The 15,362-nt window shown below is 39.6% G+C and overlaps 1 protein-coding gene across 1 annotated transcript in view; it reads left to right on the top strand.

The window, feature by feature from the left end:
* rnf180a (ring finger protein 180a) overlaps window positions 1-11,323 on the top strand; it is a 143,310-nt gene extending 131,987 nt beyond the window's left edge. Inside the window, exons 8-9 of the mRNA XM_073064515.1 lie at window positions 5,502-5,627; window positions 9,493-11,323. Of these exons, the coding sequence (XP_072920616.1) occupies window positions 5,502-5,627; window positions 9,493-9,686 (320 nt within the window). The 3' untranslated portion in view covers window positions 9,687-11,323. The remainder of the gene's footprint in view (window positions 1-5,501; window positions 5,628-9,492) is intronic.
* The last annotated feature ends 4,039 nt before the right edge of the window (window positions 11,324-15,362 follow it).

Raw genomic sequence — 15,362 nt, forward strand, 5'->3', positions numbered from 1 at the left:
ATTTGGGTATACCATGATCTCAAAAGCCAAGCACCCTGTTCATGTTGAATAAGTACCACTTGTCTCATGTCCCTGTACAAAGTAAAAGCTGTTGAATTAACAAGAGAGTTTGTAGACATGTTGTGACAGTTCAGTTTCATTCCACATTCACAGTAATCAGCCAAAACAAATTTATTTGTTCACTGATTTGCTTGAGCATTGACAAGGAAGACACCCACATACAGACCTCTGAGTTGATTTAATGATCACAATTCTGCAGTGATTTTTATACTCTGGGAATTGCTAATGCGCCTTGTATCATCCAGTTCTAAGGTTACAAATCATAGAAGAGCACTTGTTTGGCCAATGTACAAGGCATTTAGTTAGCACATCTTGCATCTAAGATAAAACCTTGCCTCTGGTCAGTATCGCATCATAGCAAGCACCCCTTTGATTGAATCAATCAATATCACGCCCTTCTAAAAATAGTTTGTAAACAACAGGCTTGCCTTTAATAGCCACATTTACCAATTTATCAATCTATATTTCATCTGGTGCTCAGTTGTGTTAACAGAACAATGACCCTTCTCTGCATTCCTGCAAAGGTTTCTTTCCACCCAGGAGCAAGCTTATAATTTCTTTCATATCTTTTACATCCTGCAGGTAGTTCATAACCTGCCTATATGAAGCCAAAAGAACAATTGTCTCTCCATTTATGTCCTTTTGTGTTGTCATGGATTACTTCAAGGGTTGCAACAATCCTCTGACCTCATTAGAGAACATTCCTGTGAGCTATTTGCTATTATTTCTACTTACCCAGGTCTGATAGTTTAATAGAACAGGAATATTTGTTTTGTTCCAACATGCTTTGTACCATAAAATATTATTCCCACCAGAATACAGAATACTCACTTCTCTTCAGCTACTTGTGTATACCTTGCAATCCACGACTGTGGTGGGAAGAGGAGAGAGTGAAGGATTTTCAGTTTCATTGTGGTCTATGAGGAAGATTTCTTCTGTCTGAAAAAAATATTTTAGTATTATCTCTGTTACTGAATAACTTCTGAAGGTTTACATAAGATTAAAAACATCTTCTTAATCTTAAAAGGGCAGCACAGTAGCATAGAGGTGAGTGCAATTATTTGACAGTGCCAGCAATCTCTGATTGGAGTTCGATTCCCACCACTGCCTGCAAAGAGTTTGAACATCACGGGCTTCCTCCAGGCGCTCTGCTTTCCTCCCATATTAGAAGGATGTACGGGTTGGGGTTAGTGAGTTGGGGACATGCTATGTTGGTGCCAGAAACATGGTGACACTTGCCATTCTGCCCAGCACAATGCTCCCTGATTGGATTTGACACAATCAAAGCATTTCACTGCATGTTTTGATGTACATGTGACAAATAAACTTAATCTAATCTAAAAGGTAATTTAATCCAAAATCGCATGCATTTAAACTTTTGAATGAATACCTGCCTTAGGTTCTTCCTTGATTGTAGCATTTTTGTTTGAATTTTAATTCCTTGCAGAACAAACATTCACAACGTCTCTACTTGAAGATTTACCATGATTGACAAATAGTAATTGGAGGGGTTTCTTTAAATTATGAAATTATCATCATTGTACTGTTTATTTCTATCATAATGCAAGTACCAAACTAGCTTTGAGAGCTGTTCTTGATGTTCCATCTGCTAGTTCTTTGCTTATTCTTCTGACCTGTCAGGTCCTTTTGCAGACTCTTTAGATTACATGTCCCTCACCTATCTTTGTACTGTCCACAAACTTGGCCACAAAGCCATCAATCCATCATCCAAATCATTGATATATAATATGAAAAGAAGTGGACCCAGCACCAACCACTGCAATACACCAGTATTCACTAACAGAATCAGAAAAGGCCCTCTTTATTCCCACTCTTGTCAGTCAGCCAATCTTCTACCCACACGAGTGTCTTTCCTGTAATACCATGGGCTCTTATCTGGATTAGCAGCCTCAGGTGTGGTACATTGTCAAAGGCCTACTGAAAATCCAAGTACACTGCATCCATCCATTCTCCTTTGTTTATCCTGTGTTTTATTTTCTCAAAGAATTTCAACAGATTTGTCAGGTATGATTTCTCCTTAAGGAAACCATGCTGACTTCTGCATATTTTATCACATGCCTCCAAGTACCCCAAAACCTCATCCTTAATAATGGACACCCGCTGAAATCAGGCTAATTGGCCTATAATCTCCTGTCTTTTGTCTCCCTCACTTCTTAAAGGGTGGAGTGATATTTGCAATTTTCCAGTCCTCTGAAACTCTGTGTTCTCTGGAACTAAAGATTCTTGAAAGATAATTACTAATATCTCTCAACCCTGTTAAGTTACTTCTTTCAGAACTCTGGGGTGTAGTCAATCTAGTCCAGGTGACTTATTCACCTTCACGTCTTTCAGCTTCTCAAGTACCCTTTTCTTATTAAGGGTGACTATGCTCATTTCTGCCCCTGACACTCTTGAATTTCTGGCACGTTGCTGGTATCTTCCAGAGTGAAGACTGATGCAAAATCAATTAAGAAAGTGAAAAGGAGCAGGGCAGTCCTTTTCGCACAAATAGTAAGGGAAGTATCCATGATGTATCCAAGTATCAAGTGATCTTGGGAACAGGCCACTGCAAGATCAGGAAGGTGGTGCTGCAGAAAAGTGCAGTCAAGGTTATAGAACAAATCATCAAATCTCATTGTTGATGCCGATTAACTGGACTCTGAAACTTTGCACTCATTCCTCAATCACACTCTATTTACTTGTGCACAGAGGAACAGTATGGCCCCTGTCACCATATCGTTCTGAAGTCTGAACAGAGAAATGCCATTTTTATTATATAGAATTGACCAACACGAATAATAACCTTTTGGTAACCTGTGTAAGTTCAAATTCCTTGTTTGCATGATCAATCACCATTTTTAATGCTGATTATTAGAAATTGTAAGCAATTAAGTGATGATATTTTGAAGTTAGTAAAGTAATTGTCCCGTATCTTGCCCCAGTAAGCCAAATGGCTCTAGCCCCCTGCTGTGCAAAGCTCTTAAAGGCGTTCCTTAAAAGACCTTTTTTGCCTGGTTATCTTAACCCTCGACTTCCCACAGCTTTTCACCATCTCACAACAATTATTCCATTAACCTTATCATTCACTCCTAATAATCATGTTTTAAATCACACTCATGTATACTTGTCATTAGAATATGGTAACATCAATGTTAATTTGATTTTCTCCTGCATTTGCCATTTATGGTCAAATGAATCCTAAAATGATGAGCAAGAGGAGGATAGTATGAAAAGAACTAAAAGAAAGTAGATGTGTATAAAATGAAAAATTGTATTTGGGAATTGGATATTACTGATGTGACCCTCATTTAAAAGGATATTTCTAATGATCTTTAAGTACATGATGGGGAGCAGCGTTCTTGACTCCTTGCATTTTGTTTTAAGGAAAGGTCCTCCCACAATGCTCTTAGGTGGGTAGATCCAGGATTTTGATCTAATATGACTGGAGGAACCTATTTATATCTCCAGGTCTGGATACGTGTGACTTGGAAGTGGTTTTGGAGGTCATGGGTTCAGCCAGATGCTGTTGTAAAAGCCATGGGAAGTTGCTATGGTATGGAGGGATGGAATATCCAAGATAATGAATAGATTGACAATCAAGAAAACTGGAACTAAATAAATGGATATGTACAATAGGCAGCCACTACCTTGAAAATGTTTAGCCCTCACATTTAAAGACACAGTTACCTAACTGTGATGCCAATTATGGTATAGTGGTAGGTCTTGTGAACCTTGGGTAACAAAAATAGCAAGAACTTCTTTTTATTTTATTAAATTGACTTCTCCCCACTTGAAAGACATGAATGTTGGTTTTGTATGGTTTTAAATTGGCCAGTACAAACTGTTCATTCTTCATGTATACTACTGCATGAGGAGTATAGATGAAGAATGTATATTTAACCATGTTGTCCACCTTGTCTTCCCTCAATGTTACTGACACATTCAACTTTAGCGAAAAGTCAGTAGCTGATACTGGGAGTGTGAACTATGGCCAGATTTCTTTTCAGTTGCTCAGGATGTTGACTCCTACTGCTATGTCCTACCACAGCCTCAGCTGTTATCTGCTGACTAGGACAAACTGCAGATTAAACTTGAGCTTCACAAGTCTCTGCTGTTTACTGCCTTAATCTTCTCAGACAATGAGAATGCCATAAAAGGAAATGAAGCTATTTCAACAATCATACCCATTCCTTCACAACATTGTTGCAAAGCAAAGCAACAGCCGGGATGAAACTCTGAGACGTTTCCCTCCCTCTCACTTGGAATGTGGCTTCCCTTCATCGTACAGGTACTGCAACAGCAAAATTGAGCTGAGGACTCAGTGACATTTTAATTAGCAATCTTTTTATTTCAGAGGTCGACATGCGACTAGTGTGCTCTGCAGGGTTTGGTGTTGGGATCGCTTCTTTTCACATTATATGTTAATAATTTGGATGACAGAATTGATGATGTTGAGGCCATGTTTGCCGATGATACAAATTTTAGGTGGCGGGGGGCAGGTAGTGTTGAGAAAGTAGGTAGAATGCAGAAGGACTTCGACATTAGGAGAGTGGGTAAAGAAGAAGCATATGGAAAACAGTGTAGGGAAGTATTTAGTCAGGCACTTTGGTAGAGGGTGTAAAAGTGTCGACTATTTTCCAAATGGGGAGCAAATTCAGGAATCGGCGGTGCAGAGGGACTTGTGAGTTCTCGTTCAGGATTCATTAAAAGTTAACTTGCAGGTTGAGTTGGTGACATGGAAGGTAAATAATGTTAGCATAATTTTGAAAGAATTAGAATATAAAAGCAAGGATAAAATACTGTGTCTTTATAAGACATTGGTCAGACCGCACTTGGAGTACTGTGAGGCATTTCAGGCCCCTTCTCTGAGAAGGGATGTGCTTGTATTGGAGAGGGTTCTGACAGGTACACGAAAATGGTCCTGGAAATGAAAGGATTAACATATGAGGAGTACTTAATATGTCTGCGCCTGTACTCCCGGGAGTTTCGAAAAATGAGGGGAATTGTATTGAAACATATTGAATATTGCAAGGCTTAGATAGATTGGACATAGAGAGGATGTTTCCTCTAGTAAGGGAGTCTAGGACCAAAAGGCACATCCTCAGAGTAGAAGGATGAATCTTTAGAATAGAGATGAAGAGGATTTTATGTAGCCAGAGGGTAGTGAATACGTGGAATTCATTGTCTTTGGAGGCCAAGTCATTGGATATATTTAAAGTGGAGATTGACAAGTTCTTGATTAGTAAGGGTGTCAAAAGTTATGGGGAGAAGGCAGGAGAATGGGGTTGAGAGGGATAATAAATCATCTATGATGGAATGGCAGAGAAGACTTGATGGACTGAATGGCCTAATTCTGCTCCTGTTTTATAGTCTCATGTAAACATAGCTAACTTTTAATTAACAGAAATTGTTAACATTCTTTAATCTTCCCTGCTTTCCAGAGTTGAATAACACCATGAAAAGTTTATTCTCTGAGGAGTATTTAGCCAGAGGACAAAGCTTTCAAAAAGCAAGCTGTGCAAAGTGGCCATTGCCTAGCTGCAGGAGACTGATCAAAGTCTTGGGAGGTAACAAAATACTTCAGTCTTTCACATTTTTCTACACAACAACTGAGTTTATAAGCACCATTTAGATCCAGTTTCTCCAGGTTTATTTTGAAAAGTTAAAGCACGAAAAGAAATAATATATGCCCATATTAATGAAAAAATGTTTCTTTGCATTATGACTTTAAGATCAAATGAACAGGTTGTTGACAACAGACATACTACAGCATCATGACCACTTTTCATGTAATAACGTAGGAACAATTCTGTTTTCTGAGTTAGTAAAATAAACTATAGATATTTATCAAAAAAATTAAAGCAAGTTTGATTCAGAAAAATTCATTCACAAATCCTCTTAACTGCTATACTCTATTCTCCAGTCAACTACTCCATCCTTTTTCCTGATCTCTATCTGAAGCAGAACAATTCTAGTTCCATGAATGATGTCACTTCAGACCACATCACTCTACCACTAGTTTAGCATCTATAGCGTCTGCAGATTTTGCTCCTGCATCAATTGGAAACTTCATCAGTATGTCATAAGTAGATTTAATTATTCCCACACACTTCTAACTGTCCTTCCTTGTCCGATGCTCCATAAGCCTGAGATCATCCAAACTGTGTAGACCTTGTCCTAACATGCACCATCTGCTCTCTGATTTGTGGGCTCCCAGTTAAGCAATACTTTACAATTCTCAATCTCTAGCAAAGTCTTCTCACTCTTTCTCTGTAATCTCCTCCATCCCTGTAACCTTGTGATGCATTTCTGATTATTTAATTCAGGCTTTAAAACCAATGTCAACTTTACTTATTCCACCGTTGCACAGCATCCAACTTTTCAGAAATGAAGACATTAGCAAGAACATATTGTAATTTCTATCCCTAATATTGAACAGCATTACCATCTTAGTACCCCACCATTAACAATCTGTGGCCACCCTTGCCAAGAGACCTACAGGGTTGGGTTACCATGGCTTCATGAGTGGGTCATATGCCGTGCTGTCCTAGTAAATCAGCTCCAGAATTTTCAAAGCTCTTGCGACATCTACAAGGCTCAGGGCAAGAGATGGAAAAAAAAACTCTCACTTGCCTGGATGACTGCATTTGCAAAAACAGTTGTGAACCTTCTCTCATCAAGAGCAAGACAACCTGCTGTAATGGCACACCACCCTCTCTTGTTTAGTCCCTCCAACTTGCATAGAGTGGCTTCAATGTGTGCTATCTAAAATGAAGTGCAGTTACTCACCTAAAGCACAGCTATAGCATTTTCTGAACCTGCAATCTCTGCCACCAAAAGGCAGGTGCATGAGAACACAATCATCGGCAGGATGACTGCCGAATCACAAACTTCCTTGACTTGGAAATATATGCCTTCATTGTCACTGGGTAGTTCAAGCACTGCAGGAATAGCTTTGCCAGAAGGTCGTGCAATTCATGAAGGCCAGTCATCACTATCTTCTCAGCAGCAAAAAAATACTTCCCTTACAAATGATGGTTTGGGTCTATGCACTTCATGCCTGCGGTGATGATATCACAATTTTGGGAGCTGTTGCAGGTAGCTGGAGCAGAGAACTGGGATGTATGCATGCTACACATTGCAGCCACAGTATTGTAGTGGAAGGAAAGAATGTTTAGGGTAGTAGATGGTACTATTTGGTCAGGATTTCAAGGATTATATATCCAAAAGAAATAGGAAAAGGGAGATACATTTCCAAGTAAAGATTACACGTCTTACAGGCAATCTTGCAGATTGGAGTTGCAATGCACTTCTTTTGTTTGTCTTTTTTTGTTATAGAATGTAGGTTTGGGATGTGCTATAAAAATGCTTCAGAAAGTTGCAGCTCTCTACTTTGTAGATTGTACAGCCACTGTTGTCAGTTGTCTTTTACAGACCATTTATCTCAAAGGTCCAATTTAATGTCAGAGAAATGTATACAATATACATCCTGAAATGCTTTTTCTTCGCAAACATCCACAAAAATAGAGAAGTGCCCCAAAGAATGAACGACAGATCAACACAAGAACCCCAAAGCCTCCCCAGCTTCACTCCTTCCCATGCGTAAGCGGCAGTGAGCAAATATCCCCTCTCCCACCACCAGCAAAAAAAAAGCAAGCATCGGTACTGACACCGAGCACTCACTGTGAGCAAAGCAATAGCGAAGACACAGACTTGCAGTTACCCCAAAGACTTTGTGTCTCATCTGGCATTCGACGTAGAGGTTCTCTCGCACTCTCCCTAATAAGGAAGGAAGAGGTGTCTCTGTTTTTTCCCCAGTGAGCGGGGAGACATAACAAACAACTCGCTGGTTTACAATGTTATAAGTCTGTTATGTCACTTTTTTCGAGCCCTATGCCTGAAGATCGCAAAGATCCCGGGTCTTTGGGCCCACAGCAGATATCCCGACTCCCCCGACGACACACGGGTCTCCTGCTGTGACACCAACCCTCAATCCGCCTGTCTTCAGAGCCCCGAGATCTTAGGATTCTGAATTCGAGCCAGAGTCTCAGGCCGAACCCTTGGTGTGCCAAGCAATGGCCAGTCCTGAAACCCCGAGAGCGGGTCCCATTCCCGCAAATAACCGAAGTCAGCCTGTAACTCCAGGTCAGGGTCTTCAAAAAGAACCCTGAAAGGGAAAAATGAAGATATTAAAGATGGATATAGAGCTGTTACCCAACATGCAAGCAAGGGAGTTGCCGTTTAGAGCCATCTTAATTTCGCTCCGCTTCCCATATCAAGAGTCACATGTGCTGCTGAAGTTGGCAATAAATAATATTTTTATGCATCATAATTCAAAGGCTGTTTTCATCAACTAGAAGTTACAGAGTGTTGTAATCTCTCGGAGGTTTATATTTTGATGCATAGAATACAAGCTCATTAATACACATTGTAATCTCTGGCCTCTTCTTTGGTATGTAGCTGGAAGGTGCTTGTATCCTACATGTTAATGTGGTTCTTAAGTTAGCTAAATACATTTGGCCACAAGAGTTTGATGCCCACTAATTTGATTCACAAGATTCTTTAAACTATGTAGAAATGCTTTCTGTGTATTTTAAATGAACTTAAATATTTTGCGTACCATTCTGCATTGCAATATATTTTGAAAATAAATATTATGAAGGATCAAATAATTTGTACCTTGGAATGAATGAAGCAGTTCTGATGTGAAAATACTCATTGGCTATAGGTTTATGATCGTCATGCATGCCGAGGTACAGTGTCAAGCTTTGTTTTGCTGGTTATCCATACAGATCATTTCACAGCATTAGTTCATTGAGGGAAAAGCAATGACAGAATGCAGAATAGAGTGTTACATTTACCAATAAAGTGCGGTATAGGAAAACAATAAGGAGAAATCCACAATAAATTAGTTTAGAGTCCATCTTAACATACAAGAGTTCTGTTCACTGACTTTATAGCAGCAGGATAGAAGCTGTCCTTGAGCCTGTTGGCTTGAGCTTTCAGGATTTTGTACCTTCTGCCTAATGGGAGAGGGGAGACGAGAGAATGTCCAAAGTCAGAGGCATTTTTGATTATATTGGTTGCTTTCCTAAGGCAGTGAGAAGTGAAGGCAGTGTGCATGGAGGGGAAGCTGTTTTTCCTATATTTTCTGCTTTTATTTAACTATCTAACAATGTTAATGCTTTTCTTCAATGATTTCAATTTTAGATTGAAAGGAAACAATAATTGAAAGTTAATACACAAAGAGATCATGTGGTTTTCTGAGTGCACTCTGATTATGTGTTAAGAGGAAAAAAGATCCTTTTTGTAGCTCTATAACTGTCTATTACCTTAAGGCTTAAACAACTCTATTCTTTAATGCACGAGATACTGCTTGTCATTTGTTGGAGAGTACTGAGCCATAAGTTATTAATATTGTCTTCCTCACAGGTTTTCGAAGACGTCCAGATCCTGTTGCAAGAAGACAATTCCCTCATGGTGCCTACAGGCTGGATTTTGAAGATGACAATCGTGGCTGGAGATTTGATATGGACATGGTTATCATTTATATTTATTCTGTTAACTGGATCATCGGATTCATTATATTTTGCTTTCTTTGCTACTTTTTCTTTCCATCCTTTTAAGTTATTAAGGCTTTGATAACATGATAATAATTCAAGCACAGAATGTTGAACAAGTTTAGAAGAAATTGCCTGAGATATTGCATATTAAAAATTGTCCAGAAATATGATGAAGTTTGAAGAAATAAGTTAGCCATATTCTTTCCAGCTGCAGTTATCTTGTGTAATTTTAACCCCGCTTTGAAAACTAAGCTACCGTTAATGGAATCTACAGAGTATAGCAGATGCAATTTTATTTGTTTCCATGAGATTGAACACTATCTGAACTTAGTTTAAAAACTTAATTGTAACCATCTCATAATACGGTTTATTTATGCCATTTTTGGGACTTTCGGTATTTTGTTTCCACCTCTAAGATATTGTGGACAAGAATTAATACTGGCAGTAACTGGGGATAGTTCAGAATACAGTCTGTATAAAGCAAGAACTACATGTGGTTTTGGACAAGTACTGTATCTTAAACATTTGCTTTCATTGGTTCAAGCACATGCTTCAAAGTTAGTGTGACACTTTGAGTAGAATACTGATAATTTTCAAATAACTTGAACAAAAAAAATGTAGAATACTAGAGCCAGTTTAAAATCACATTTTATACAAGTTTCAGTATAATACTTATTTTATAGAGTTGTTTAATAAGAATGCCAGCAATCTGAATTTATCACCATCTTGGACAATTGTTTCCTATCCTTATTTTGATTTTTCCACTAATTGTAATTACTAAAGGCTTGAAAAAAAATCCTCAATTACTATGCAACAAACTTGACATTCCTCTGTGTCATTTTGATAACAGCAGGAATAATGAGGCCTATTTCATACAGGATATATGTAATTATATTATTTTATATATATCTGTCTTCAAGACCGGTGATTCCTCATGGATCCATGTGAAAACAGTTACTGAGAAAAGTACAACAACAACTATGATGAAGTTAGGTGTGGATCTAAAATTACCTTAAAATATGACTGCTTGCTTCCATCATTACAAAAAATACTTCTTGATTGACAAGTGGGGAAACCGAGCACCATGGTTATGTGTTAAAGGTGTACTGGCCAGTACTGAATCTTCAAACACATGTTGTCCTTGGTACAGCATTGTCTGTTTGCTTGCTTCACTGGTGCCACCCTGTCATTCCAATGAATTTTTGGGTTTCTTGGTTTTATATGGAGTGGAGGCGTATTGAGCTTTTTTGGCATCCTCTTGCTCCGTTTAATATTTTACCTTTTACAGAGCTCTGTTACTTTTTTTTTTAAAATCATGTAGCATCAGATGGAGCATTATTTATTTGCAATACTGATCGACTTTTTGGATGGATGTATCTTTCGAAAGTTCAGTTGCTGTCAGTAAGCTGAGGAGGGAGGAATTGTCCCAAGTGATAATTAGAGGAAGTCTCTTGAGGCGTTTATTGCCAGTTACCCCAGTAGCTGAGATCAGAGAACCTGCCACAGCCATCAAAAATAGTATATCCTTTAGAATCAATATGGTTCCAAACATGCATTAACTAAAGGTCCGCACTCAAGCAGTACAAAAATGTCGGGATTATTTACATTTGCTTATGATGCCTTAGTAGACAGTACGACACAAATTTTATGTGTGTATTATATTTTGAAGATGAGCCTTCCCAAGTTATGAGTTTTGGATTTTCTTGGCAGCCCAATCGGGGGGGGGGGGGGGGGGGTGGGGGGGGGGGGGAAGAGAGAGTGAGAGAAAAAAAATCAAAGCATTCACGGGCTTTCACCATTTTTACGACAGTCCAATCGAATTGCAATTCATTTCTTTCATAAAAATAAGGCAGGGATAAGACCATTGTGTGAGTGGACCAGTGTTAGAGTGCAGAGATTTTGGCTCATTAGGTTTCAGTGAAAATAGACTTGGAGTTAAGCATCTGGTAAATTTCTTCCTCGTTCTTCATCCATCAGTACATAGTTAGAGCAGTGAAAATGGCTCATGGGCTGTGTTGTGTTCTTTGTGTGAGATGTGGGAATGTGTGAGACCAGCAGCCTCCCAGATAACCACATCTGCATCAGGGGCACCGAGCTGCAGCTCCTGCGAAAGCATGTTAAGGAACTGGAGCTGCAGCTCGATGACCTTTAGTTCATAGGGGAAACTGAGGAGATGGTGGATAGGTAGTCACCCCTAAGTTGCAGGAGGCAGTTACCTGCATGACTGTCAGAATAGGGAAAGGAAATGGGCAAGTGTTCCCCTCAATAGTAAGTATACTGCTTTGGATACTGTGAATGGATGACCTACCAGAGGGAAGCTGCAGTGACAATGTCTCTGACACTGAGACTGGCCCTGTTGTTCAGAAGGAGGGAAGAAGAGGACTCCAGTAGTGATGGGGGATTACCTACTTAGAGGAGTAGACATGAGATTATGCGGATGCGATAGACACACTTAGATGATATGTTGCCTCCCAGATGCAGGGTCAGGGACATCTTGAATCAACCTAAAAAGAAAGGGTGAGCAGCCAGAAGTCTTGGTACCTAATCACAACAATTACGTAGGTAGGAAAAGGGAAGAGGTCCTGAAGAGAACATTTAGGGAGCTCGGTAGAAAGCTGAAAAGCAGGACCTCCAGAGTAGTAATCCCTGGATTGCTGCCAGTGTCATGTGCCTATGAGCGTAAAAATAGGATGATTTGGCAGGTGAATGTGTGGCTGAGGAAATGGTGCAGAGGTCAGGGTTTCAGATCTCTGGATCATTGGAATCTCTTCTGAGGAAGGTAGTACCTGAACAAAAGGGACAGATTACACCTGAGGGGCACAAATATCCTTGCAGGCTAATTTGCTAGAATGGTTGGGGAGTGCTTAAACTAATTTGGCAGGGGGAGAGGAAACTGAGTGATAGGCTGAGGATGGAGGCAGTTGGTATACAAGCAGAGACAGAGAGCGATGAGACTATGAGGAAGGACAGGCAGATGATAGGGTAAAGTTGCAGTCAGTGTAACAGACAAAATTGAAAAGGGTGACAGATACAGGACTGAAGGTGTTACATTTCAATACATGCAATATATGGAATAAGGTAGATGATCTTGTAGCTCATTTAGAGATTGGCAAGTATGACATTGTGGGCTGAAAGAAGATTATAGTTGGGAGCTCAATATCCAAGGATACACATTATATCAAAAGGACAGGCAGGTAGCCCAAGGAGGTGGTGTGGCTCTGTTAGTAAAACATAAAATCAAATCCTTTGAAAGAGTTGACTAGGATTGGAAGAGAGATTTGTTGTGGGTAGAGTTAAGGAACTGCAAGAGTAAAAAGACCCTGATGGGAGTTAAATACAGGCTTACGAACAATAGCCAGGATGTGGGCTACAAATGACCATGGGAGATAGAAAATGCATGTCAAAAGGACAATGTTAGAATAGTCATGAGGGATTTCAATGTTCAGCTAGATTGAGAAAATCAGGTTGGTGCTGATTTTGGATCCTAAGAGAGAATTTGGAGGATGCATATGAAATGCATTTTTAGAGGAACTTGTGGTTGAGCCCACTAAGGGATCAGCTATTCTGGATTGGGTGTTATGTTATGAAACGGATTTGATTAGGGAGCTTAAGATTCAGGAACCATTAGGAGGCTGCAATCATAAAGGTATATGGAGGAATTTAAGGTGGAGGGTTATATGGGCGGCAGGGATTAAGGGTCAGCACAACATTGTGGGCCAAAGGGCCTGTACTGTGCTGTATTGTTCTATGTTCTATGTTTGTTCTATAATATGATAGAACTTACCCTGCAATTTGAGAGGGAGAAACTAAAATCAAATGTATCAGTATTACAGTGGAGTAACAGGAATTATAGTGGTGTGAGAGAGTTGCTGGCCAAAGCTGAGTGAAAGGGGACACTAGCAGGGATGACAGCAGAGCAGCAATGGCTTGAGTTTCTGGGGGCAATTCGGAAGGCGTAGAATAGATACATCCCAAAGCAAAAGTAGTATTCTTAAAACAGGATGACACAACTGAGGTTCAGATTGAGAAGTCAAAGTCAAGAGAAAAGCAGATGAGAGGGTATGTAATAGAGCAAAAATTAGAGTGGGAAGTTAGAGGTTTGGGACCTTTTAAAAACCAACAGAAGGTAACTAAACATACCATAAGGAGTGAAAAGATGAAATGTGAAGGTAAGCTAACCAATATCAAAGAGAATACCAAAGGTTTTTTTCAGGTATGTAGAGAGTAAAAAGGAGGCAAGAGAAGATATTGGACTGATAGAAAATGACGCTGGAGAGGTAGTAATGAGGGACAAGGAAATGGCAGATGAGCTCAATAAGCATTTTGCATCAGTCTTCTCTGTGGGAAACACTAGATGTATGTCAGAAATTCAAGAGTATCAGGGGATATATGTGAGTGCAGTTGCTATTACTAAGGAGCAAGTGCTAGGGAAGCTGAAAGGACTGAAGGTAGACAAGTCACCTGGAGCAAATAGACTACACACCAGGATTCTGAAAGAGGTCCTGTAGCTGAAGAGATTGTGGATGCATTAGTAATGATCTTTCAAGAATCACTAGATTCTGACATGGTTCTGGAGGACTAGAAAATTGCAAATGTCACTCCACATTTCAAGTAGGGAGAGGGGCAAGATAAGGAAATTATATGTGAGTTAGTGTGAACTCAGTGATTGGGAATATTTTGGAGTCAACAGTTAAGGATGAGTTTTCAAAGTATCTGGAAGCACAAGATAAAATAGGCCAAAGTCAGCACGGTTTCCATAAGGAAAGATCTTGTCTGACAAACCTGTTGGAATTCTTTGAGGAAATAACAATAGGATAGACAGCGGAGAACCAGTACATGTTCTGTACTTGGATTTTCAGAAGGCCTTTGACAAGATGTCAAACATAAGGTCAAACAGGTACTAGTATGGATCAAGCATTGGCTGATTGGCCAGAAGCAAAGATTGGGAATAAAGGGAGCCTTTTCTGAATGGCTGCTAGTGACTATTGGTGTTCTGCAGGGGCTTTTTTTATGTTGTATGTAAATAATTTGGATGATGGAATTGATGGCTTTGTGGCCAAGTTTGCAAAGATAGGTGGAGGAGCAGGTTGGCTGCAGAAGGATTTAGGCAGGTTAGGAGAATTGGCAAAGAAGTGGCAGATGGAATACAATGTCAGGAAGTGCATTGTCATGCATTTTGATAGATGGAATAAAAGTGTAGACTATTTTCTAAACGGGGAGAAAAATTCAAAAATCTGAGGTAGAGAATCCTTGTGCAGGATTCCCTAAATTTAACCTGCAGGTTGAGTTGGCAGTGAGGAAGGCAAATGCAACATTGGCATTCATTTTGAAAGGATTAGAATATCAAAACAAGGATGTAATGCTTCTGGAGTATTGTGAGCAGTTTTGGGCCCCTTATCTGAGAAAGGATGTGCTGACATTGGAGATGGTTCAAAGGAGGTTCACGAAAATGATTACAGGAATGAAAGGCTTATCATATAATGAGTGTTTGATGGATCTAGGTCTATACTCACTGGAATTTAGAAGAATAGGGGGGCTATCTCATTTGAACCTTTCAAATGGTGAAAGGCCTCGATAGAGTGGATGTCAAGAGAACGTTTCATCTGGTACGGGGGCAAAGACTAGAAGGGACCACCTCAGAATAGAGTGATGTCCATTTAGAATGGAGATGAGGAAGAATTTCTTTAACCATATATAACCATATAACAATCACAGCACGGAAACGGGCCATTCCAGCCC

This window comes from Hemitrygon akajei, chromosome 13 (assembly GCF_048418815.1).
Source record: "Hemitrygon akajei chromosome 13, sHemAka1.3, whole genome shotgun sequence".
Lineage (NCBI taxonomy): Eukaryota > Metazoa > Chordata > Chondrichthyes > Myliobatiformes > Dasyatidae > Hemitrygon > Hemitrygon akajei.